The sequence below is a fragment of the Odontesthes bonariensis genome, chromosome 23, assembly GCF_027942865.1.
Source record: "Odontesthes bonariensis isolate fOdoBon6 chromosome 23, fOdoBon6.hap1, whole genome shotgun sequence".
Taxonomy (NCBI): Eukaryota; Metazoa; Chordata; class Actinopteri; order Atheriniformes; family Atherinopsidae; genus Odontesthes; species Odontesthes bonariensis.
The window spans coordinates 8,505,377-8,530,498 of NC_134528.1; the positions used below are offsets into that span (position 1 = coordinate 8,505,377).

At 40.3% G+C, this 25,122-nt stretch overlaps 1 protein-coding gene across 5 annotated transcripts in view; it reads left to right on the plus strand.

Annotated features, from left to right (window-relative positions):
- LOC142374377 (PH and SEC7 domain-containing protein 1-like) overlaps positions 1 to 25,122 on the plus strand; it is a 59,423-nt gene that overhangs the window by 29,511 nt on the left and 4,790 nt on the right. For 4 of the 5 annotated variants that reach the window (XM_075458028.1, XM_075458029.1, XM_075458030.1 and 1 more), the window contains 6 exons: positions 10,760 to 10,803; positions 17,093 to 17,286; positions 18,892 to 18,962; positions 20,650 to 20,807; positions 23,892 to 24,036; positions 24,943 to 25,086. In XM_075458028.1, coding sequence (XP_075314143.1) covers positions 10,760 to 10,803; positions 17,093 to 17,286; positions 18,892 to 18,962; positions 20,650 to 20,807; positions 23,892 to 24,036; positions 24,943 to 25,086 — 756 coding nt within the window. Of the gene's footprint in view, positions 1 to 3,318; positions 5,004 to 10,759; positions 10,804 to 17,092; positions 17,287 to 18,891; positions 18,963 to 20,649; positions 20,808 to 23,891; positions 24,037 to 24,942; positions 25,087 to 25,122 lie in introns of those variants that run through there. The other variant, XM_075458032.1, reaches the window with a different exon arrangement.

Below are 25,122 nucleotides of genomic sequence, written 5' to 3' on the forward strand. Positions count from 1 at the left end.
CAGTGTTGGATGGGAAAATCAGAATTTCTAACTACTAACTGGTTAAAAAAATGGCAAATAGAAATCAGATTTCCTCGTTGGGATCTAAAACATTTGACAAAGGGCGGGTTGAGCATTATTAGCTCAATATTTCTTCAGTTAAGTGTGAACTTTATTCTAGTATCGAAGCAAACTAAAGGTACAGCAAATGCAGCGTTATCTGAAGATTCCTCAGCAAATATGAACAGCTCACTCAATGCCACACTTTCAGATATATGGCCTCTGTCAACCAGCAAAATAACATAACTTTCCTGGATTGCTGGCTCCCAAACATGGGAAACAGATTTAGTCTGTGAGACTGGGCTAGCTTGGAAAAAAACAACAAAATGGGCTTCACTTCCAAGAACTTATAACCTGATCTGACTGTTGGCTGTGAGGAACATCTGGAGCATCAGTTAACACCTTTGTGTGCATAAATTATTTTCATCGGAGATTCATAGTCGATCCGTTTTTTGTTTGTTGGGTCCCCAGTATCATTTCTTTGTGCCTCAGTTTACTCTCTGTTTTCTGTTCTTGATTGGTATCTTTTTTGAGCTCATCCCTATTATGTAGTGTTTTGTGTTTCCAAGTTTAGTTTCTGGTTTCCTGGCTCAACCGTACTTTTGGTTTCCTCTTGAATAAAGACAAGTCATTCATTCGTTAGCCTTCAGACTGCTGTTTACCCTCATTTCAGTCCGTAACCATTCACCACCAGTATTGTAACAGAGAGATATTTCTGACTGGCTCTTCATAGCTGAATATACAACCAACGGGCCATTGCCAGCCCCAGTCCCCCAACAAAGTTCTCACGAACATCCTTGAACTACTTGGAACAACTATGGTGCACACACTTTTTTCTTTTTTATCCTCTGGTTTTTCTTGTTGAATACCATAGATAGAAAATAACCTCCTCCTGCTTTGAAGAATAGGTCCTCTTGTGCAAACTTAGATAGCACGTCATAGCAGGCAGCTGGAGGTGTTCTTTGGGTGATTTTGAGTGCTCTTCCTTCGGCCAGATTGAGGCGAGTTTTGGAGATCCAGCAGGAGAAACTGCCCTCCTACTCCCTTTATTTATTACCACAGTAAACGTTATCTTGATGAGTTTATGTTCTGAATCACATCTCTGTTACAAGAATAATGTGCTTTTTTTTTGCTAAACTATGGTCCCATTACGTAAAAATAAACCATGAATCCCCAGTGTTTGTGGGTCCCAAGTCCATTCCATCACTTACACTTAACTTTCTGTCTCAAGAAACCAAAATGGTGACGGACAAAACGCTAAGCTAAAGCCTTTAGTTGAACAATTTTATGTGCACCTTTTACTGACCATACTAAGCTCCTTCTTGGGGTCATTTGCTCATATTGTGTGCAAAACATTTGCTCTGACTCACAAATAATCCCAAAGTGTCCCAGATAGTAAATAAACCCAAATGTTGTCTCCTCTTTCTTTCACGCTTTTTATTTGGCCTTAATATTGTGTGTTTTTGTTCATTTTTACCTTAGCTGTAGTCGCCAGAAGGAAATTGCAGCCCCAGCTTCATGTAAGTTTTAGTTTTGCTCCCTTGTTCTTTTTGGGATTTGAGACGTGTTGTGTGGATGCTTTTAAATTTTTATGCAGGGGCGCAGTTAGTGTCCCTGAATGCAGACAAAATTTAGAGGTTGTACTGTGACATTCAGTGAGGAGGACTATACTGCCACAGAGTTTGTTTATGAAGCCATTTTACTGGTTTCTGGGCTCTGATAGGTGTTTGAACTTAGCTTTATTGGAAAAAGTTATGGAAAAATATGGATGATTAATGAAGTCTGGGTCTAAAGTATTTAAAGGAGTAGCTCTTGAAATGTTATGCTCATTTACTTTGCTTCTAAAAGTTTGTTCATATTTTGACATTGGGCTCATGTTGGAGTGGCTATAGTCATTGTTGTGCATCAAAATGATGCAAAGGCATTGGAACTATAAAAAAAACAACAGTTAAATATGCTTTCAACTCCACAGCTTACATAGACTGTAGCTGGAGTATACACTGTCAACCGACTCTAGAAGTGAACATTGAGAAGAATAGAGAATAACAGTGTCACATAACTCCAATCATCCACTTGCTGACCATTTAAAGTTTGTGAACCCTAAAATGATTTGCTTCTGACTCATTTTTACTTTTGTTATGCCCATTCCTGAGCTTGAATGTACCCCAGAGTGCTCAGGGGCTGAGATACCGCAGTTAACGACATTTTTGTGGGCTTTTGGTGGTTTCTTTGTTGCCTCTCCAACATGACAAAAATTTCCTGTGTATTGCTGTACATGTGCAGGGCTCGCATGGAGATTTGTTTTGATAACAGTGGTGCGACATCTCAAAACTGTAGGGGGAGCCAAAGAGCAAAATAAGAAGCCAAATTCTTTGAGCAATTTTAATGTTCATCCTCAAGTGAGAGCAAAAATGCATCATAATCTTCTGCGAGATCCCTGGCTTATCTTTGCTTTGCAGATATTGCAGTTAACTAAGCCACACAGCCGTGAGTGCAGAAACATGATCAGTTTCTTAACTCTTGTTCAAGATGTCCTGTTGTGTGTCTTTCTCTATAAATACTACCGACCATCAGGCTGAACTGACCTGAGAGGTAATCCAGTGAGAGCTCAAAATAAATTATTTCCAACGCCCGATTAAAAAGTAATGAATGTAAACAACAGTTTGAAATCTTAATTACACAATTTAGACATTTAATGTCAGTTTAAATAAACTTTAAGAGGAGAATGTAATAGAATAACTATTGTAATTGTATGAGTTAATGAATAAATGAATAAATTAAAACCCAGGTTATAAAAGAATATAAAAGACGAGACACACATTACACCAGTACTGCTCGATCACCGAAACTATGGAAATAAAGTTTTAGTCAAATTTTGTGTTGTTATTGCCTAGGGTTAAAAACTGTTTTTAAATCCGTTTGTCCATGTTTTTAATGACCTTAATCGTCTGCCTGAGGGCAGCAGTTCAAACAGGCAAAGTCATTGGGAATTGACCTTCCCGGACCTTCCCCTTCTAGGAAAGGGAGAGGGCGTCCGTAGGGTCGCTCGTAAGTCTGTTTTTAGATTTTTGGGCACAGCCAGGCTTCCTGGTATATATTTATTACGCAGACAATAAAGAAGCCAAGTGATCCTTTTTTAAATTTGTTGCACTACTCCTTTAATGCGCAGGTTAGGAGCGGGGGCAGTAGTGCTTGACTGTCCTTTTTTTCTCAATGTTTCTCTCTGCCTTCACCTTGCCATTTTCTCCCACCCATCTGGATCATTTCTGCATACTAATTGCCAGTGCAAGTACATCTTTTAAAAAAATGCCTTCATATATACCCTCGCCTGTACGTGTGTATGCACAGAAGAGGCGGTTAAGAGACGGTGATTTGCTGGTGATGACTGAGAGAAGGAGGGAGGGAGGTGCGCATTGACGAAGCCAGAGAGAGGAAGGCAGAGAGAAGGAGAGCACTGTCCCTATCAGCTCCTTTCTCGCTCTGCGACTCAGGCATCCAGCTCTCCTCTCCTCTCCTCTCCTCCTCCTCCTCCACAGCAGCAGCACGGGGAAGGAAAGAAAGAACTGGATTAAAAAGATTGCAACAAAATAGGGAATCAACAAACAAAGACGAGGAAAGGGATGAGAGATATCAGCAGGAAGAGGGCAGCGTTTTTTTCCCCTTAAACACCCGCAGACACCAAATGTGCGATGACAGGAGACTAAAACCAGCGCAGTGAGAGAAAATACTGACATAGGGAAGTGGATCACAGACGAGGGGAAAAGGATGCCAGCGGACCGCCACTCGTGGACAGAGAACAGGGAGAAGAAGTGTGGCAGACAATCTGACAATCAGCACTGTGACTGTTAAACTGAGGGGATCCATTTTACAGTGGGAGCAACAGGAACAGCCACTCTTCTCTCTCTGCTTTCCTGACAATTTTGTCTGTTCTCTTTTCCTCTCTTGAATTTATTCTGTTTTTATATCTCCGGGCTTGTGACGAAATCATGGACGCTGTCTGGAATCCCTGCTCCAGAGTCCGAGGGCGGAAGTCCGTCCCTCCCACCCCCTCTGAATCTATCTCAATTGTGTCTTTTTACTGTGTGTTTACATTCATATAAGCATAAAGAGCTCACTGTGTACCGTTGTGTGTCTTTGTACCTCTTCATTTCCGCATTTTGCACCCATCTGCTTCATGCTGGCTGTCTGTTCACACCTCTGCCATCTGTGAGAGTGTTAGCTTGGTTTTTCTTTTGTGAGTGCATGTAGTCTGTTGTCACGTATCAGCCTGCCATGAACGGCGGGTTATTTCTCATTTCTCATACTTTTCAATAAACGAGGCAAGAAAAAGTTGCGACTGATCCTCACCTGCAGGAAAGCATCTCGTCCACTCACAGGATGTATAATACATGGCTGTCTTATCCATAATTCAGCATCAGGTGTTGCCCGATGAGCGGTGACATCCAGAGATGAGACTGTTGGGGTTTGATGCCTGCTGAGAGCAGAATCTCCTTACTTGGTGGCAGCTTGTTGATGTGTTGTCTCCCTGTGCAGCCTCCGCTGCTCTCTGGCTGCTCTCTGTAATAACTGAGTTCACTTCCAGCTGTCTGTTTGCACACCAGCCTCTCCCAGTGTTGACTGGACTCCATCCAGAACCTCCTTTCCCACTTGGATCAACTTTTTTTTAGCAAGAAAAATAAAGACTGAATCACCAGGGCTTATTTTGAACTTCCAGCAGTCTTTGGACGCTTCTGTGTAATTTGTGCTCTTTGACTATGATCGGTGTTAACAGCCTGCACTCGGCAGGGCGCGTACGATCACGCTCTCTTTGCACTGTGCGCTACGGAAGGGACTTCCGGATGATGGACCCGTTTCGCTATCCAAGGACCCCACGATCACGTTCACTCAAACCCCTCGTGTTCCCAGACCTGCTGGGCAAAGCTCAGGACGGGCAGAACCATCCGCAGGCCAGAAAGAGGAGGAAGGTACTGAAAACAAACCTGTTAAATTTAAGTAATTCGCACATTTTATTTATCATCTGAAAAAGTGCAGCTTTCCTACATTATTTCAAACCAGTAAAACACAGTTTGTTATCATGTCTATTTAACTAACAAACAGAAAAACTATATTGTATATTACTTGTTTTTCACCAGCTTCTTGATGGGCTTTATGGATAAAGCACTTTACTATTATGGCATTATGGAAAACTACAACAAATTTCCCTCATTTGTTTCCATTTGGTGATGTTGATGAAGCAAGCAGGTGAAGGTGAAAGGCATTCGCTCTTGTCTTGCTGAGCCTATGCACCGATAAGAGTGTTACTGATTTATGCTTCACCACTTCCATTTACATCTGCTGTTCATACTCTGCACTCCTTCGGGATTTACAGTAAGGGGGGGATTTTTTTTTTTGTCTTGTTCTAAAATTAAAGATAATTCTGAAGGAATAATTCAACAGATAAACCCAGCTGTGACATGGGATCTGCATATGTATCATTCAAATTAGAGGTATGCTGACATGGATGAAAATACAAAGAAAAAAAGTGCAAACTTACTTAGAAAGGGAAACTAGTAAGGAAAACAGTAGTTTATACACTATTATAGACTGCAGTCAGAGCACTCTCAGTTTGGAGAATCAGATGGTTTCATGACAGGCAACCTGAAGCTAAAAGCTGCTCAGATGGGGGCCATGAGAAGAGAAAAATCTTTTGGCTTTAAAACTCAAACCCCCCAAAAATATATGTAAATTCAAGAGAATGCTATATTGTGAATTTCCCCTTTTTCTGCATCAGACTGACTGTTGCAGTCTGGACCGTGTTTGGAACAACAATCCACAATATAGCCCTCACTTAAAGCGCAGGATATTTTTGAGGATTGAAATGTTGTAGACGGTGCAAACATTCACTCTTCTCATGCACCCCCCTCTGAGTATCTTTTAGCTTGGCTTGTCCCCAATAATCAATTCTGATTCTCCAAACTGAGAGAGCTCTGACTGATGTCCTCTGCAGGTAAGACGCTCGCTGCTCATTCTTTGCTAAACCTCACTCAAAACAGAACATCCCTCCTAACATCAGGCTAATATTTAACTATCACAATAGAAAAATATCAGTCAGCAGCAGGTCATTATATGGATTATAATGAACTGTATAGAAATGGACTTGACTTTAACTTTACTTTCTCTTTATTGTGCTTTGAGAGGACTTTTATTGTGAATTGGTGTTTTATGAATAAACTGAACTCAGATGAATTCATAACTGTGAGACCAAAATGAGACACTTATGGTTGACAACAACGCTCCTCATCCTGCCACCACACTACTTTTGCCTCTTCAGAGTAAATACCAATATAAGTGGTGCTAAATATATTTAATCTCAGCTGCTGCTCAAATTTAAATCACAGCAGATGTTTAGTTTATTCCCAACGGGTTTACTTTGCAAGGCAGATAGAATCGCATGAGATTTCTACCATCATGATTACATAAGAATGCATCTTGTTGAGCTCCAAATTATCCGTTTGTTACTAAAATGCATAAGTTCACAAACAAAAGCGACTCCACTTCACAAACTGGTTCTGCTTTTGCCGCTGGTTCACTTGTAATGAGGGTTGAAGGATACGTCATCTAATCACCTGTTAAATCTGCAATTATTCTGGCTGTTTTGTCATTGTGTTAGCGAAACGTGCCGTCAGCACAGCTCAAAAACCATTTACACTGTTAGGTTAGCACGAAGAAGCCTCGTCACTTGTTGCAAAGCTGTTTGCATCCATTGAAAAGCTATTCTGGATTGTTTCTTTACAACAGAAACTGTCTTGTTCCAGCGCAGGAACCTTCAGGATGGAAAAGCTTGAAATTATCACAAATACTGATGAACTCTCAGTCAAATAAACCCCTTCATTTCAGATATGTTTAAGGACTTCCTTGCTGGTAATTTTCACCATTTTTCAACATTTCACAATCTATTCTTTTCCTAAAGCCATTAGTTGTAGTTTGGTTGTAGTTGCAGTAGGGATATCAAAGAATCCCAGGCTTCCCTTCTTCAGGAAACTTTCTCCAAGTCTTCCTAGAGGATCACCACTCATACCCAAGAGATATAATCCTTCCAAGTGGCCTTTGGTTGACCCTGAACCCGGCTGGCTGTGCTTGGTAAAGCTCTAAAGGGAGGTGCTTAGGATACATGTCCTTATCAGATGCCACATTAACTGGCTTCTCCAGAGGAGCAGTGTGCCTGAAACTCTCCCAGATTTCCAAACTTCCCATCTAATCTTAGGGAGCACAGGCACCCTCCAAATAAATCTAATTGTAACTGCTTATATTCACAATCTTGTTCTATGTCAGAGTTTAAGGACGTAGGCTGGTGGGTAAGTTAACAGCTTTGCCTTATGGCTCACCACTTCACTGCAGATGTTGCATACAGTGTACAGTCGACCTCATGATTAATGTTCTCGTCACTCATGTCCAAGACCCTGAGACTCTACCTGAGGTAAACTCTCCTGCAGTGGAATTCAAACATCAATTTTTAGTCAGAGGTTAAACACAGTTTTGTTTTATTTTCACATCTTTTGATTTGGTGTTTCTCACTTGGACATAATAAACGTGTGCACACAGATCTTGCTCTTGTTCTGCTTGCTATACAAATTCACTGTTAATATTTGATGTCAAACACATTTGTGCTACAGAAGCAGTTTGTTTTCTGCTTTGAAAGGGGCCATCCCTGGCATCCCGGGAAGCTTATCTGTATTTCGATCTGGCATTATTATTAAAATGCATGAGCGCATTCAGTTGAAACAGTTTGAATGCTCAAAAATGTACAGTAAAGAGGATGAAACATAACTAAATCTGTAATGGTCCACGCTGGATGGTCATTAATATTCATGATGCCCTGGATGGCTTTCTGATTAGACCCAGTTTCAAAGGAAATGCTGGGAGTGAACCTTTGACGGCACAGTCAAACCTTGTTATGAATCCACTTTGATTTGACCAAAAGTCACAGCACATTTTTTAACAGCAGCAGTGGTGTAAAGAAGTGCAATTCTGTCCAAGCTGGCAGGTTTATATGTGTATGTGTTGGTCTTCAAGGAATTCAGGGGTGAAGGAGGTTGCAATGAGCTGCCTCAAAGTGTCCTCACACATCTGTCCACTGCCTCAATCTTGAACACGTCACTCTGTAGGCTTCCTGCTGTCTTCTATCTCCCTCTGTAGCAGAGCGACTGTGAAACTAGAGTTGCTATATCACAGTCAGCCGGCGCATGGCAATGTCAATGGGGACTGTGAAAGGAGACGTGTCTAAAGGTCCTGACTGTCACTACAGATCTGGAGGACGTTTCAGCCAAATGTGCACCAACTGACAAACTCCCTCTGTAAACCCTCTCTTCTTTCCTCTGCCGCGTTTCTCTGTAGGTCTACTTTGTGTCTTGGTGATGACGATGATGAAAGTGAGCCGCTTCTCTTAGAGGGGAAACAATGACCCATAAAAAGATAACTGGTTCAGAGTTGTAAAAGATTTGGATTTAGAGATGACAAATCATAAATTTAACCCAGATAAAAGTCTGCAGTAATTAGAATAATATACATGCAGATAAATCCCAATTCCTGTTTTGGTGGTGGCGGATTGTTCTGCAAGACTGATAAAACCTTGAGTATTTCAAAGCTGCATTGCAATAATTCTGTATCTCTGGTTTCACATAATCCTAGAGGGCTGTGTTAATAATCTCCTCTCAGGGCTGTTTAATTTATTTTCCTTTGCCATTCATCTTATTACCTTATTCTTAACCGTTATTCTAATATTTATAAGAATTTGAATCAAGCACAGAAATAAATTGGAGTTGGAGCCTTGCACAGGACCCACCTGCCGGCGTGGCAGCCCTCTAGCGCGTAACATAACTGAATGGGATGTGCCCATAGTTTTTCTCACAGACTCGTCTAGCTTGGCGTTTGTACTGTTAAGTCCAGTTTTAATCTTCCTCCCAGTTTCCGTGTTAATTCCATCTCTGTAGTCATAGCTTGTCACTGTGGGACTCACTTCTTTCTACTTGTGGCAACGCTAAAACCTTTTGCTGCCTTAAAGCTTGCATTGGGATCCAGCTGGTCCCATTGCAGCCCTTTAAAGCTGCAATTATACTCGCCCCACTGGTCACTGCAGTAGCGAATTAAGACGCTAGCAAAGTGGCATTAACGTTAACACGGGTGGGTTGGGTTTGGATGGATCACAAAGATGACCAAACCGACAACAAATCATGTCAATCTTTCGCACCACCATTCGCAATGGCAAGAATAAACCAACCTTATTTGAAGGCCCTTTAAAGTGATCATATTATGTTCAATTACAGGTTCATAATTCTATTTTGGCTGTCTACTATCAGTATTTTATGAAATGCTTAATTTTTGCTGTTGCCTCTTCAAGACCCCACTCCTGAAAAGCCCAGTCTGTACTGACTGACCAGCTGAGTGATCATTCTTTGTATGAATGTTTGCAAAGCCAACCACGACGCAGACGTTAGGCAAATATGTCTCAAGGTGATGTCATTACGGTGCGAAAGGTCACTGATTGGATCCCCAACTTCTCAAGTATACATGTCAAAGTACTCTAGGGCAAGATATTGTTGCTACCCGATGTGTTTCTTGGTTGTAAGTCGCTTTGGAATAAAGTGTTTGCTAAAATAAATGTAATGTAATTAAGTTAATGAGTAAAAGCCTGAACTGCTAATTAGCTGCCTTCTATCTGGGAGAGAACAACCCAGTTTGGTGTGGATTTTGGGTTTTGTTGCTTTGCAGATCATTTGTATAAAAAACTAGAAAACACCTTAAGTATAAGGTATATACCCAAAGAGCATTATATGGTCTCTTTAATGTAGTGTTTACATTATGTAAAGCCTTTATACCACACGATTATATATGAAAATGACAGATTTTAATTCACATTATTGTATTTTATTTATGTATTCATTGAAATATTCACTCTACAGCCGTAGTTTATACGATAGTTATTGTACAGATGAAGATTCCGCTAAAGCAACATTACAGTACATACAGTATCTAAAATCAGCTGATAAGTATTCTACAAATTAGGATACTTTTCACACTCTAAAAGACGGCTTTCTGCATATTGAGCACTTTGACTTGATCTAAACATTAAAGCTATACCCTGCCCTCATGTGCAACCAATGATGGTTTTCTTAGTAAGTGAATCTGTCAACTATAGTTCATGTATAAATTAGATCATATATAAATTGAGAAAAGACACAAATCTTTACAGTTTTGGATCTTTAATTTGTAGTTTGTAAAAAGAATTACTGGGACAACCATTTCAGTCTGAAAACAAGTGTTAAAGTCCATGTCAGCTGCAGAGTTCTAATGATTTTGTAACTGGTTTTGCTCTGTGCGGGTTGATGCAAGTCTGAATCATTAATTGCCTGATTGATTTCCTCGTCTATGTATCGACAGGCCAGGTGCTTGGTGCATAATGGCTTTGTCACTGATGTGGTGGCGGCGGCGGCGGGCTGATTGGATGATTGATGGATTGTTTGGCAGAGTGAATGAGTTCAGTTGAGGCAAAGAACAGTTTGAGCGGTGTGAAAAGGGATGACGTTTCTCTGAGTACAGTTTATTGAATGAAACCAGCTTGCTTACTGAGCATCTTTCTCAGAAAAACTACAATAAAACTGCCTGCGTGTGCACTGCGCCCTGCGATACCTGATCAAATCTGAGCACAAATCTGAAAATGTGATTTTCTTGTATTCCTCTACAGGCGCTCTACAACTCAATCAAGAATCAGAAGCTGCAGTGGACACTGTAAGTAATTTTAACTGACTTTATGTAACTAAAACACTACTTACGTTTCATGCTCTCCTTCCTTCTGTCCCTTTTCCTTCTCTGGGATACTGATTAACTTGTTTGCATCCTAATAATGACGTGATTGTTGTCTGGCATGTGAAGGAAACATTAGTGTGTCAAGGGTTGCTATTCTGGGTCACAGCTCCAGAGCGACTCAGAGATGCCAATTAAGTCACTAGCTTTCCAAGCTTTGTTGCCATAGTTACGGCACCATGGATACGACTCCATAGCTACCGCATTGCTCTTTCCTCCCTGTGTTCTCTCAGCAGCGAGCACACACACGCCAACAGATAAATGAGCTGTAGATATACCCGGAAAAAAAAACCTTTGCACGCATGTGAACATGTCGTCTTCCGCACACATGAAAAGCACCAAAAGAAAAAACAGAAAGGCAGTGACTAACTCCATTTCAAAGGACTCTGTACCTGCATCCTGTACAAAGGTGTGACCACAGCCTCCCACTACCTTTCCGAAAATAGCCACAGCAGCACCGCTCCCGAAGCAGCTGAATAAAAGTGGTCAGAGGAGCAGATCGAGTCGGAGATCCGCAGAGAGGCAGGCAATCCAGTTCAAAATCTCCGCTGACATATAGACAGCTATTTAAACACTTCCACCGCATAACAGGCCACAGGGGGATAGGTGAGATGTTATTTTTAGCCACGTAAACACCATCAAGCACAGGAGGATCCACCTCTAAGCAAAATCAGTCACAGATTAAGAGATTCAACCCGTAGCGGCGTGGTTTTGAAGGTGAACGTTTTGTATTTCAGCTGACTTGAATGATTAAAATGCAGAGGAAGCTGTGTGTGGTGGTTGTTTTTTGCCAACAATTTCACCCACTGCTCACATAGTTCTTTCATCCCACAGAGGATGTTTTTTTTTCAAACTCATCGACACCCAGTGGCAAGATAAACGCCACATCTGCTGCTGTTGTTTGTCCTTATGCACATCGATTTGTGTGTTTCTGGTTGTATCACAGCACAAGAAAGGGTATGTTCTGTTCATTTTTATTTACAGGTCAGCCCGGCTTTTTATTTACTGACTTACTCCCTTAACAAACAAGGCCTGCAATAGGGGTGTGAAACTCAGACTCTAACACAAACCGTGAGCTATGTTCATATGAACACAAACTGTTTGCGAAATCTTGCATCTTATTAAAAGTGTTTGTGTAGATGTGTGGTTTTTCGCTTGCCAACACAAACGATGGATGTTATTTCACACCCCCGCAGAGAAACGCGCACACAGGGCCACTGTCAGCAGTGTGGTTAGATGCACCAACATGTTCTCCGCAGACGTATACAGCGCACACATGCTTCCTCGTTCAGGAGCGGAGGTGGAGGGCAGAGGGAGAGGCGGCGGGCAGTGAGCGCTGAAACAGAGATGCAACAAGTTGAGATGCAGATGGATACAGATCCCTGGGTAGACATTGGATTAAAATGTCAGAAAAGCATGTTTTCTGTTTGAAATGATGAGCAAATGATGAGTGAAAAGCATGCTGAGGAGGGACAAAGAAGACCCATCTGCCTTTTTGTCCCTTTAATTCTATTAATAAAGCCTTTTCTTCTTTTCGCCTCCTCAGAGGCACTAATCATCTTTGCTGCTATTGTTTGCAGTCGCCACCTCTCACCTGCATCGGGAGGACAGGTTTTGTGTCATCCACTCGTGTGACACAACATTAAAATGAGTATTGAAGGCTGCAGCACTGCTAATATTAGCTGGGAACGTGATTGGGAACGTCCACTAATGCTGAAAATCCTTTACTTTCACAGCAGCTCACACTTGCTTGAGATGTTTTTTTTGGAATCTTTTTTTAAATGAGCAAAAAACAACTCCGAAAAGTCTGAAAACTCTTGGGAAATCAGACAGTTTTCATCCACAAGAACCAGCAGCGATGATGAAACCTGCTGTTTCTTCTCGCATCTCCAGTTTAGGGGCAAACAAGAGGTACTTGAACACACCGAAAAGACCACGTCCAACTACCGGCAAGGACATACCATAGGATATAACTCTCCATTTCAGCAAGTAGAGGTAGTTTCTGTGTAGTTGGAGGATATGACTATTGATGAATTTGTTGCTGGCCTGTTGGTTGTGGAAGAAGATAAGAAGAGGCGGTGAAGAGAAAATCATTTATTCTTCAGCTATGCCAAACAACAAATCAGAATGATCTTCTTCTTTTTTCCTTTTTGTTTTTTTCGTACTGACAGACCGATGCTGATTTAGACTAAGATGTTCACTCCATAAGATCCCAAAAGCTGATTCTCTGTGAATGAAAAGATGCATTTAACAGAGTGAATATGGATGAGTTCCTGTCCTCTTTCACTCCACTGTGTTTCTGCCATTTGGTCCACTGACTCAGTGTCACAGGTGAAACAGTCTGTTTCACAGCAGCAGCATCAGCACAGAATACCCAGCATGCATCTCTTTCAACTTGTTTTCATACAACATCTGCATGCTTTCTTTCTTCTGCTTGTTCTTGTAATTTTTACTCCCTTTCCTTCTTGTGCTTTACTGTTCTTTTTTCTTATCACTTTCTTTATTATTTCCTCCACCATTATTTTCTTTTTTTCTTTTCATTTCTTTTCTTTGCACTCCCTTTGCTTCCTTTCTTTTTCTCTCTGTTTTTTTCTCCCTCTCTTTTTTTCCTGGTACTCAATTTATCTTGCACACTTCCCTCCTTTTGCTTTAGTTGATTGGATTTTTCTATTCTTTACCTCACATCCTCCTCTTACCACTTACTTTTCATCTTTCAACCCCTTTGTGCTCTTATCCATTACTGTCCTTTTTCTGTCCTTCTCTCATTTTTCCTTTTGTCTTCTCCTTTTCTTCTCCTCATACCATTGATATATTTTTCTTTCTTTGATTTACTTTATTTGTCTGTTTTCCCAGCCGTCTCCTGTCTTCATTTCTCTCGTCTTTTGTTGTCTTTTTGGGTTTCCCACTCTCTATCCGTTACACTGATAATGTTCTGCCATCTGAGAACGATCAGCTTTGTCTTCCTTCTCCCCCCTCCATATCTGCTGTCACTCCTCTATCTCCTCCCCACCCCCCCACTCTCCACTTTGTGTTTGCGTGGAGACGGACTGATTCAAGCAGGCCGGCAGTTACCAGGCAACAGGCTTCGTGCTCATTGGCTCCATCGCTGCCTCTCTTTCTCTCGCTGAATCCTGCATGGGGTTAACTGCTGTTATGTACTGTTGGTTACTCATAGCGTGGTCTCGGGGGGCATCCATCCATTTTCTATTTTCAGGCTGAACTTTTGCATGGGTGCCGCCTGCTGAGGTAACAAGTGGAATTGCCATGTTACCTCAGATGCAGAGGCACATGCTGTTTTAGCCTAAAGCATCTATCATCTGCTAATGTGACAAATCCCTTTAAATACACCAAAATATGCAAACAGTGCCTTGTAAAGGATTATTTAGAGGAGAATGAGATTATCACTGCTATGGCAACGTGCACGGTTAGGATTGTCTATCATCTGAGTGTTTCAGAAACGTGTAATATTCAGCGATATAAGATAATGTTCTTTATTTGAACAGCATGAGTCAAGAGGTTTAAAAGGACAGATTAAAAGAGGCAGATAATAGAGAAATTAATCATTGTTTATACGATTAAAACAATAAAGAAAAAGAAAAGACAGACTTTCAGAAGAAATATGGAGTGATTACATGTAATCACCCAACTGGATTATGGATGTTCACTGTACTGTTTTGGAGCCAGAAGTAATATATTGAGGTGTCATACAGATTGATATGTTGACCGATGAAAAGAAAACTAAACAGCCAGATAAAACATTTCAAAAGTAGTTTAAAACAGGTCAAAATATTAGCAACAGAAAGTGATTCAAACCAAAAACGGGACGAAGGAACTAAGGAAGAAGTATGAACCTCTAAACTGAGCTCTGATGTGCATTTCACTTTTTGGATAAAAAGTCATAGAAGACCCAAAAACTTCACATCTACCAGCAACAAATCCTTAAACCCAGTTAAATAAGAGTGGAGTTTGGTAACTTACGTCATATTATGTTTTGAAAAGCTTTGCCACTAATATGTTTGTAGTTCTGTCCCATGTTTCTAGTGGTCCTCACCAAAGTAATTATAAAGCTGTAGTAACATAAAGAAAGTCAACCGATTTAGGAATGATTAGACAAGTTAGTAGGAGCTGAAATTAAAGGTGAATACATCCAAAATGTTGTTCACAATAACGTTTTGCGCAGGAAGATACCGAGCAAGTATACTGGGTTTTCTTAACAAAATATATTGTGCAGCAGTTATCGTCATATAAATACAATCCCCATTCCAAAAAAGGCACAGTGGGTAAAATGTAAGTGAAATCCCTGATAGAAGACTATTTGTTCATCTCATAAACTCGTATTTTATTCACAATAGAACATAGAAAACATAACAAAAGTTAAAATGAGGCATTTTACTATTTGATGAAGAATATTAGCTCTTATTAAATTTGATGGCAGTAAAACAAAAAGTTGGGACAGGTCCACTTTTCCCACTGTGTAGCATCCCCTCTTCTTTTTACAACAGTCTGTAAACATCTGGAACTGATGAGAGCAGCTGTTGGACCGTAAGGACAGGAATGTTGTCCCATTCTTGTCTGATGTAGGATTCTAGCTGCCAGCAGTCCTGGTTTTTTTTCAGGTCTGGGCTGCAGGCAGGTCAGTCCAGTCCAGCACCCGGACTCTTCTACTAAGTTATGCTGTTGGAATGGATGCAGTATGTGGTTTTTCATTGTCTTGCTGGATTATGCAAGGCCTTCCCTTAAGAAGACATCTGGGTGGGAGCATATGCCGCACTAAGACCTGTATATACCTTTCAGCATTGATGGAGCCTTTCCAGATGTGCAAGTTGTGCACTTATGCAGCCCCCATACCATCAGAGATATAGGCTTCGAACTGAGGGCTGGTAACAAGCTGGACGGTCCCTCTTTTCTTTAGTTTGGAGGATGCAGGGTCTGTGATTTCTAAAAAGAATTTAACATTTTTATTTGTCTGACCACAGAACAGTTTTCCACTTTGCTCTCAGTCCATTTTAAATGAGCTCTGGGCCAGAGAAGAAGGCAGATCATGTTCACATATGGCTTCCTCTTTGCATGTTAGACCTTTAACCTGCATCTGTGGATGTTACGGTGAGCTCTGTTTACAGATGGTGAATTCTGGAAGTGTTCCTGAGCCCATGCAGGGATTTCCATGACATAATCATTTCTGTTTTTAATGCAGAGCTGTCTGATGATCACACACATCCTATATTGATTTTGATTCTCTTAATGAATCTTTGAAAAATATTGTGAACTGCAGATGATGAAATATTCAAAGCTTTTGCAATTCTACATTGAGAAACATTATTCTAAAATTGCTCCAAAAGTTGTCAACTCAGTTTTTTGCAGATGGCCAAAGCTCTGCCCATCTTTTCCTCTGAGGGACTCTTTTTCTCTAAGTTAATATACCACTTACTTATCAAAAACAGCAATTTGAAAGTGCTCTGTAAGCCAAAAAATAAGTAAAATGGCCCAGGAGAAGTCTTCCAAGAGCGTTAAAAAACACTTGACACTTGAATAACACTTGATTAAAATTTCCTGAGAATTTCAGCACCTTCACTTTCATGTCAAATGATTAAACTGTTAAAAGTTCCCTCAACCCAAAATAACCACAGAAGTTTTGTTTGGAACCTGAACAAATGTTCTTCCACCTTCTGCGTTTCTTAAAGTATTTAAACTCTCCGTATATCCTGTTTTCCACCATCTTGGGAATAGTTACAGTGATGCGTCGGCATCTCTGAGATGACTCTGCCTTTTTGGGTAAAGATGCCCTTGTTTTTCACCTCAAAGCTGGAGAAAGATAGATGGTATCACTCTTTTCCTTTGGTGCGTTTTGATCCAGGAGACTGGACTTTGTTCTCAGGAGAAGAGGAGCACGGAGGGGAGAGGAAAGCATACGGTTAAAGCTTTGAAGTAAAAGTTACGCTCTCCTTTTCCCCACAGTTAAGGGCTGCTTTGTAAATGTCTTGAAGAGCGAATGCTCTGCTCAGAAACCAGCAGCAGAGAGTGATATTACTCATGTGAACAAGTGTAAGTGTGTGAAATCTCTGCCTGTCCTGTGCTGTTCCTTCTGTAACAAGCGAAGAGTGAGAGGCAAATAAACAGGATGAATGATGATGTGTGTATTCACGTTGCAAACGAGACACGACACATAAGTGTTGATCACCATGGAGTCTTTTCTTCATTATTTTTATCTCCATAGTGATGAGGAGGAGCTGCGGAAGTCGTTTTCTGAGCTTGGGGACAACCTGTGTGACTCTGATGCCCCTAAACCGATGAAGAGGGAGGGTAGCAGTGGGAAGCCCCTGTCAGAGGAGACGGAGCCGTCGGGAATGCTGCTGTACAAGAACGGATTTCTGGTCCGCAAAGTTCACGCAGATTCAGACGGAAAGAGAAGTACGAGTTTTAAAGTTGACTTTCACTCAATTTGTAGTGTCAGTTTTGGAGCTTTTTCTACTTTTAACAAATTTCTCCTACACAAAGCTGCAGAATGCCTCCCTACTACTGCAGAGCACATACTGTGCAGTACTTTAAAACCAGCACATAACACCGATGGATGGATGCATTTCACCACTTTTGATCCGAGAAAATATTTAAATTAGCACACTTATCATAAAGATGCTTTACAGATAAAAATGATTTAATTTAGCCGAGTTTTAAACTGTAACCTGTGGAAACCCTGCGATACAAGTAAGATCAGTTATTTGTCATTTAAGTGTTAAAACAGGTGACGTTTTTAAAAGGTTCTGATTTAAAAAAAAAAAGTTATGTGTGTTACAATGAGTCTTTTAGCTCACCAGCAGGAAAATGCCCATTATACAAGCTGCTGCTTCCTACCGTCACTACGATTTCAAGCAAAAAGAACAACATGACAGTGATGTTGTGTGACTTTACGACTATTATTTTGTATCAAATTTGTATCCACTATTTTTTAAGACCTGATAAAAGAATAAAAAATTGTATTGATAATGCTAAGTCTTCTTCTTCAAAAATAGCTAAAACAATTATCCGTGCCAACCTTTCCTCTTGGCCAAGAATTTAAAGCAAAGTTGCAAAAACTCAGCTAAAAAGCATTGAAACACTTAATAAGCATTTGGTAATGGATCATATATACAATATATATATGTTCAATTATAAAGAATTTAAGTTATAAAAAATGTAAAGTGTCAATAACAGCATCATGAACACATTTACTGATCCTAAGCACCTATTAGAAGCCCATTAACAACTTAAAGACCATTTAGTTATGCTACACTAATTCCTCAGTCTCTCATATTTGTTCAAAACGCATACAAACATGGAATCTGAATATGTTATCTATGATGTTGTTGTTAATGTAAAGAAGAAGAGGACAGTAAGAATCACCAAACAAAGAAAGTGCTGCCAGAAATATTAACATTAATATTGACATTAATGATGTTTTACTTTTCTAATCGGCTACATTTTGCATTCAGAGCAAAGATTTCTGAGCATTTTCAATTGTTTCCGGATTACCAAGTTTGCTGTTTACTGTCTCTGTGGAACCCAAACATCTCACTATCAGCTGCTGAAGATGATTTATAACATGTTTGTGTTGGATATCAAATACCAGATTTAAATTCAGCTGTGCTCGTACTTACTTACTTTTGGACATAAACACAACGCTTACATATCTGATGCACATTTTCACATAAACATATATTAAACCTGAAATGCTATATTATTGATATGTTCTCTGTGTAAGTGCTACTGCTGTGTGCGTTTTCTTGGAATGACAACTAGTTTTCTAATGTACGCATTGTAGAGATGCTTATCTATGAAGCAAAATGATATGTTTGGTAGCAGTAGTGTGCAAACACATTCATTAAACCAGCTCATTATTATTATTAAGGTGTTCTGGTGTCGGGGAACTGTGTCTCTGGGAAGTTTGGGCTTTCGTTCATTATGATTTATATTTGCATGTGTTTGGTGTCCTCTTCTTGTACCTATTAGTTACAATGACATGTTTTCTTCTCCTCGCAGCACCGAGAGGAAAGAGAGGATGGAAAACTTTCTATGCCATCTTAAAAGGGCTAATTCTCTATCTGCAGAAAGTAAGTTTTTCACAGTGTCATTCACATTATATCATATGCATCTTTACTTTTGCCAGTTAAATAGTCTAAAAGGCTGTAAAAACTGCACCAGCTCCTGTTTTGATATTCATGGTTCATAATCCTAACACCCGGGATTGATAATAGGAGGTGAATCTGCATCCCTGGGGTTCATTTTAGTAAAGTTCTTCCCATGATAATACCTGCATACAACACAGTAAAGGAGTTGCTTTCTCCTTTTTACGTTTGGAAGAGCAGTGGTGACATAATGCGCCCATGCTGCCGGGTTCTGGCACCGCTCAGAGGACGCATACGGAGCGACGGGCCTGGCTTTGTCATGGGGCGACCTCTGCCAGCGTAACAGGCTGCTGCTGCTTCAACCTCCCTCTGAACAGAGAGAAAACTGTGCCAGCCTGAGATTTGGACTCCAGACTGATTCTCACAATTTGGGCTTTAAATAAGTGAACTACCCATCAGAAATTCCATGACGGAATTGAGTCAAATAGAAGCCTTCAATTAAACATAAAAGGGAATACAATTCTGAGCAATGACATGAAATAAAAGCAACACACTGGTTTAGAACTGACTGCTGAGATGGATTTTAAAGGCATTACTGGCTCTGCAGCTGCAGTTTAAGAATCCTGACAGCAAAAGTCAGATCTGCTGCTCTTTTTAGTCTTGAATCGTGACTGAGATTCTGTGGATTCAACCTTTTACCTGAGGATTTCATGCTCGGGGATAAAGAGGTTTCAGAGAATGACTTGATGGATGGATGGATGTTGTTCTATCCATCCATCCATTCAGCAATGATCTGTACCTACTTAATCCTGTTCAGGGTCAGAAAGCAGTCATATAACTACAAGATAAACCATGAAGGCCTTCTATAAAGTCTTTAAATTTAAAACCGACTGACTGCAACTCACATGTCTTTAAGTGTAAAGCCAAGCAGCAGTGTTTTGTTTTAAGGCTTTATGTTGTTAACAGTAATGCAGCGAGATGATATAAAAGCATGAATGACCTGTTAGAGATCAGGTCGGGAAAGATAAAGTCTTGTTGACAGGCTGAGTCTGGACCAGGAGTCAATACAGTCAACACTAAGAGTAAATTAAAACAAAATGTTGCCAATTTAGGCTGTTTTTCATTTGGTTAAAAGTCACTCAGAGCTGCATGATTTTTTTATTTTTTTTTTTGCGAAACAGGGAAGATGTGTTTTAAAAAAAAGGATAAAAAAGCTCATTTTAGAAGCAGACTTGCCTTGATTTTTTTTGTACCAAGTTGTAGTTGATTGACTCTCTTCTCCTGTCATAGAATGAAATGAAAAACTCTCCTTCATTCTAAATAATGATGTCTTATAATGAAGGCAGCGTGTCTACAGCTTTGAAAAGATCAGTGGTTTCATTTCTGAGTGGGGCCACGGCACAACTTTGGGGAAATGTTGACGCAAATCTGTCTGTGACTTATAGTAATTCTGCTAAAAAGAGCTTTTAGAGAGTCTTTTTCATCAAAGCGAGGGCTGTTCCAGTCCACAGCTAAATTTAACACGTTCTCCTTTTGCCCACGCTCCAACATCAAGTTTTTAAAAACATGACTCGGTAGATTTTGCATAATCTTGTTAAGATATTCCTTAAAAACATTAGGCCACCTTTGTGCTCGCCGCCATATTGAGTGTTATTTATACCTGTCGTGTCAGGGAGAGTACCGGCCTGATAAGCAGCTCTCTGACGAGGACCTGAAGAACGCAGTGTCCATCCACCACTCTCTGGCAATGAAGGCTTCAGACTACAGCAAGAGGCCCAATGTCTTCTACCTGCGGACTGCTGACTGGAGGGTGTATCTCTTCCAGGCACCGTGAGTCTTATTTTCCTTTAAGCTTCACACAGAGCTGGGATGGACACAAACACACACTATACAATCAATCCAACTGAAAGGATCATAAAGGTGGTTTGTTCATAGCCTTGAATACGACCCATTGTGGCGCCCTAACAGGTACCACCCCTAAAAGTGGCTGAAGGTTAATACGACTCATCTGAGCGTTTTCTCTCAGGGTTGATTAATGTGTTCATGACGAGAGTTTAAGACCAACATATGACAACTATTTTTACACTTCTGCGTTATGTTCAGTTGTGACTTCCTTGATGGGTTCAGGTACTTGGTTAGGGTTATAAAAAGATTGTGGTTTGGTCTAAAGTTCTTTTTACAACACAGCCGTCACCCTTATCGATGTCATTTTTCCGGTTGCCTTGGTTACATGTAAACACAACATGTATAGGACAAAAACTTTGTCACTTCCTGCTTGGGTTTGGTCAATGACTTCACTTGGTTGGAGTAAAATCCATTATTTTAAAGATGTCATTCTTACATTTTACATGCAATTGCTTTCATGACCACTAGAGGTCCCATATTCTTCAAACGCGTGAACAAACATCTCATGGAGATGTATTTTGGCTGAGGACAGTCTCATAAATCAAACCTACATAAAACAGCATGGACAGCTGCACAGTATCTATAGCAGAGCTTTTTTTTGTTTTTTGTTTTTTTGTTTAATGAAATATGCATGAACATGCAGTTAAACCTGTGTATTTTCTGTTATCATGTCTAGTGTGGCTTGGTGGGTCATTAACTTTGCTCTCACTACCGCTTTTGTAGATATAGTGTAAGATAAAGATTGAAATTACTACTAATTAAAAATTGTAATGTCTGTTTTTGGTCTGCCTGTAACTAAATACATTACAGATCTTCATCTTCAGCTGCATATAGTTGTTAGAGGTGCGTCCTCAACAAGTAGATGCAGCAAAAATGCCGTATTTCCGAGTGGATCATTTTTAAGTCCCTGGCAGGTTGTTTCATTTTGATTTTCATCTGTATTTACTGGAATCAGAATCTTCAGATTAGGAGCTAAAACAAATAGAAGACTTTTGAAGGCAGAAAGAAAATGGGATGTCCTGAGTGGCAGCGTACCTCTGGAAACTGTGCTCTGCTGCAAACTGAGGAAGAACTTTCTGCAAAGAGGGCAGCCAAACTATGCCAGACTTAGATATTAACCTTCAGTTCACGGAATGGGAGTAATCCCTGATGTGGAACTGCTATGTATTCATTTTCATTCAATGGGAAACAGCTTGTTGTAATGATAGTGTTAACAATAGCTGGCCATAGACATGTGAAAGTAGAGATTAATATCACAAACCCACTAAGAACATTGTCACAGACACAGAAGTGGCTACAGCTTTTTCTCATCTTTTACATACAAATTGTGCTTGGAATAAACTTAAATGACCCTTCTAAGCAACAAGATTACTGTAAATGTTTGACAACAGTCTAAATGTTTAATGGTAGAAGTTGTCCTACTAAAACCTTTTATATATTGTATATTTTCATGTTTGCTCTATAGTTGGTTTGAGCCATCTTTGCCTTGATCATGGCATCAAGTCTCTCAAACTACATCGTAATTAACTTGTGAGGAACCTGGATACTTGTGGTTTAGGATTCTAACCCAGTCTTCAAGCTCTGTGTTGGTAACCAAGACACTATTTTTTTTTGGACCAACCAGCCTCCTATACCAACAGCTGCAGGTTGTTGTTTTTTGTCCTGAAGAAAGTCAACAGTGGCTTGTCCTTAAAAGGCTTGGCATTCGTTATATTACTTAAGAGTTCTTTAGCTTAACGATGGATGCTTTTCTTGAGAGAAAAGCTGTGTTATTTCTTCTGGCTGCTGCTGGCTCCAGCAGGCGTTTGATTTACCAACTCACTTCACTCCACTAATCTAACTGATTGAAGTTTGTCTGTAATTGACAAGAATAGACAAATGGTTTATCCAATCATCTGCCAAATATTTTTCGAGAGACACTTTCCAAGCACTTTCCAACAACGGTTTCCCAGATGGTTCTGTATAATAAACCATCTGGCGCGTCATGTTAGTGCCAAGCATCATTCATGTACTTCCAGACTCCATAATGATCGATGAGATTGAGGCTCCGTGGGGGTCAGCCAGTCGGTTGCAGCAATAATTCTTTATAATTTCATCTGTTTGGGTTTGATGTCTTCCTTCAGGATAAATTTGAGATTAATTTATTGCGAGGCTATTTGATTTTTCTCAAAGTTTTGAAATTACCAGTAGATTGCCATTTTCTAGAATGTTAAGCAGGATACTCTGTGTCCCCACTACTCGCACAAATGTTGTATTACATAAAAGTAAGAACCTTTCAGTCGTGGTTCTGAAGTATTGGTGACAGGATTTTCTTGCTTCCAAACTTGGTGGAAAACGTGAAGCCAGAGGCTCTTTAACACGTGTGGGTGAAAACTGCAATAATAGTGTCTTTTGTCAATATAATGCATCCAGTCACAGCTTATCGTCCACCCTTGGTTTACATGCTTAGCTAACAGTGTACTCAGATCAATGATGAACAGCATGTACAGTCAAGGTGAAGGTGTATGCGTGTGTTGGCAGGATCTAGGAAGAGGCATATGAATGGCCACATGTTTGAACCCCCAGGAGGACAGGCTCTGTGCTCCAGTTGCAGCTTGCATTTGTCCCAGATACTGCACCCATCTCTGCGTCTTTCTCTCCTCTTTTTGTATCTCTCCTCTTTGTCTCTCCTTCTCTTTTTCTCTATGTCTGTCCTGGGGATTTAAGCAAGGCTGTCTGATTCGATCTGATATTTCTCATGGGCCCCAACGGGTCTCTTAGAGGGGGAAAAAAAGGCTCTTTTCTCACACACATTAATTGGCTCCAGAATCATGTCTTTGTCAACATCAGCACTACATTCTCTGATAATCACTACACTGATGTTATAAGTCAGCCAAGTGCTGATGTTAGTGTACAGTTTTTATCTAAGGGGGGGTTGGGGGTTCTACAAACATGTGTTTTTAACTGTTTTTAATGCATTTTTATGTGACTGTTGTGTTTGTATGTCTGCATATGAATTATCCATCACAGGAACGCCGAGCAGATGCAGTCTTGGATCACTCACATCAACACGGTGGCTGCAATGTTCTCAGCTCCTCCGTTTCCAGCAGCCATCGGTTCCCAGAAGAAATTTAGCCGGCCGCTTCTGCCAGGAACTATGTCAAAACTGCCCGAGGTATTACTTACGTTAACGGCTGTTTTCACTGGGAGATCATCCTGGACTGAGATAAGTCTGTTCCAGGGAAGACTGTTGCATCTTTGTTGCACCTTCCTGTTCCATTTGATGGGTACAGAGGTGGAACGGGGGTATTAAAGATGAAACAAAGATAAGACATTCCCTGTCATTTATATCCAAATGTGCCAATAGATAAGCAAAGCAAACGGAGTAAGTTATAGCTATAAACTTTATTTAACACTACTTGTACGTACAGACATATATAGACATTTGACACAAAAATAAGAATCAGACAAAGTTTACATGAAATGTAAGAGAAACAAATGCAAATAGACATAAAAAGGAGGCAGCAAAAGGTTGCACAGACAGGTATGCAGTCTTCTTTGAGCCTTAGAGTAGCATTATAATCATACCACCAAGATCACCACGTGATTGTAACAGTAGAGAAGAAATCTTGATGGAAGCAGTTGAAATCAATAAATTCACAGCTTTAACAAGCCTTACTTTTAATGAATTAATTTAAAGTTGAATTCTCAAGTTATCCCCCGGCCCTTGGGCAGGAGTTGTCAATGTAGTCACCTTGAAATAAGTTTAATAGTAATTATTAATTATGCATACAATCTGGGAAAAAAAACATCTTTAAATTTACTTTCAGTTTTACCCAGGGCTCATTCTAACTTCCACCAGCCAATTAGTTAACTGAACTGATAAGTATAACTGAGAAAAGCCAAACCAGGCATGCTTTGTGTACACCTTCACATTCACTGCCACCACAAGGCCAGTGAGGATGCAAAGGGGCATAACACTTGCTTTAGGAATAGAGAACAAGTGGACTGTTTAAAAGTTTTTTTTTTAACTTTGTTTGCCACATCTCCTTCATGATATGGTGTTGCCCTCTGATTTCAGGAGGAGCAGGTCAGATCCCATGAATCTCGATTCAGGGCCATATCCACAGAGTTAGCTGAGCTGCGCTCTTTTCCTCCTGACCGTAAAGTCAAAGGCCGCGAGCTGGAAGAGTACCGCCAGCGTGATGAGTATCTGGATTTTGAGGTGAGCTTTAGTCAGGGAGACATAAATGGAAAAACA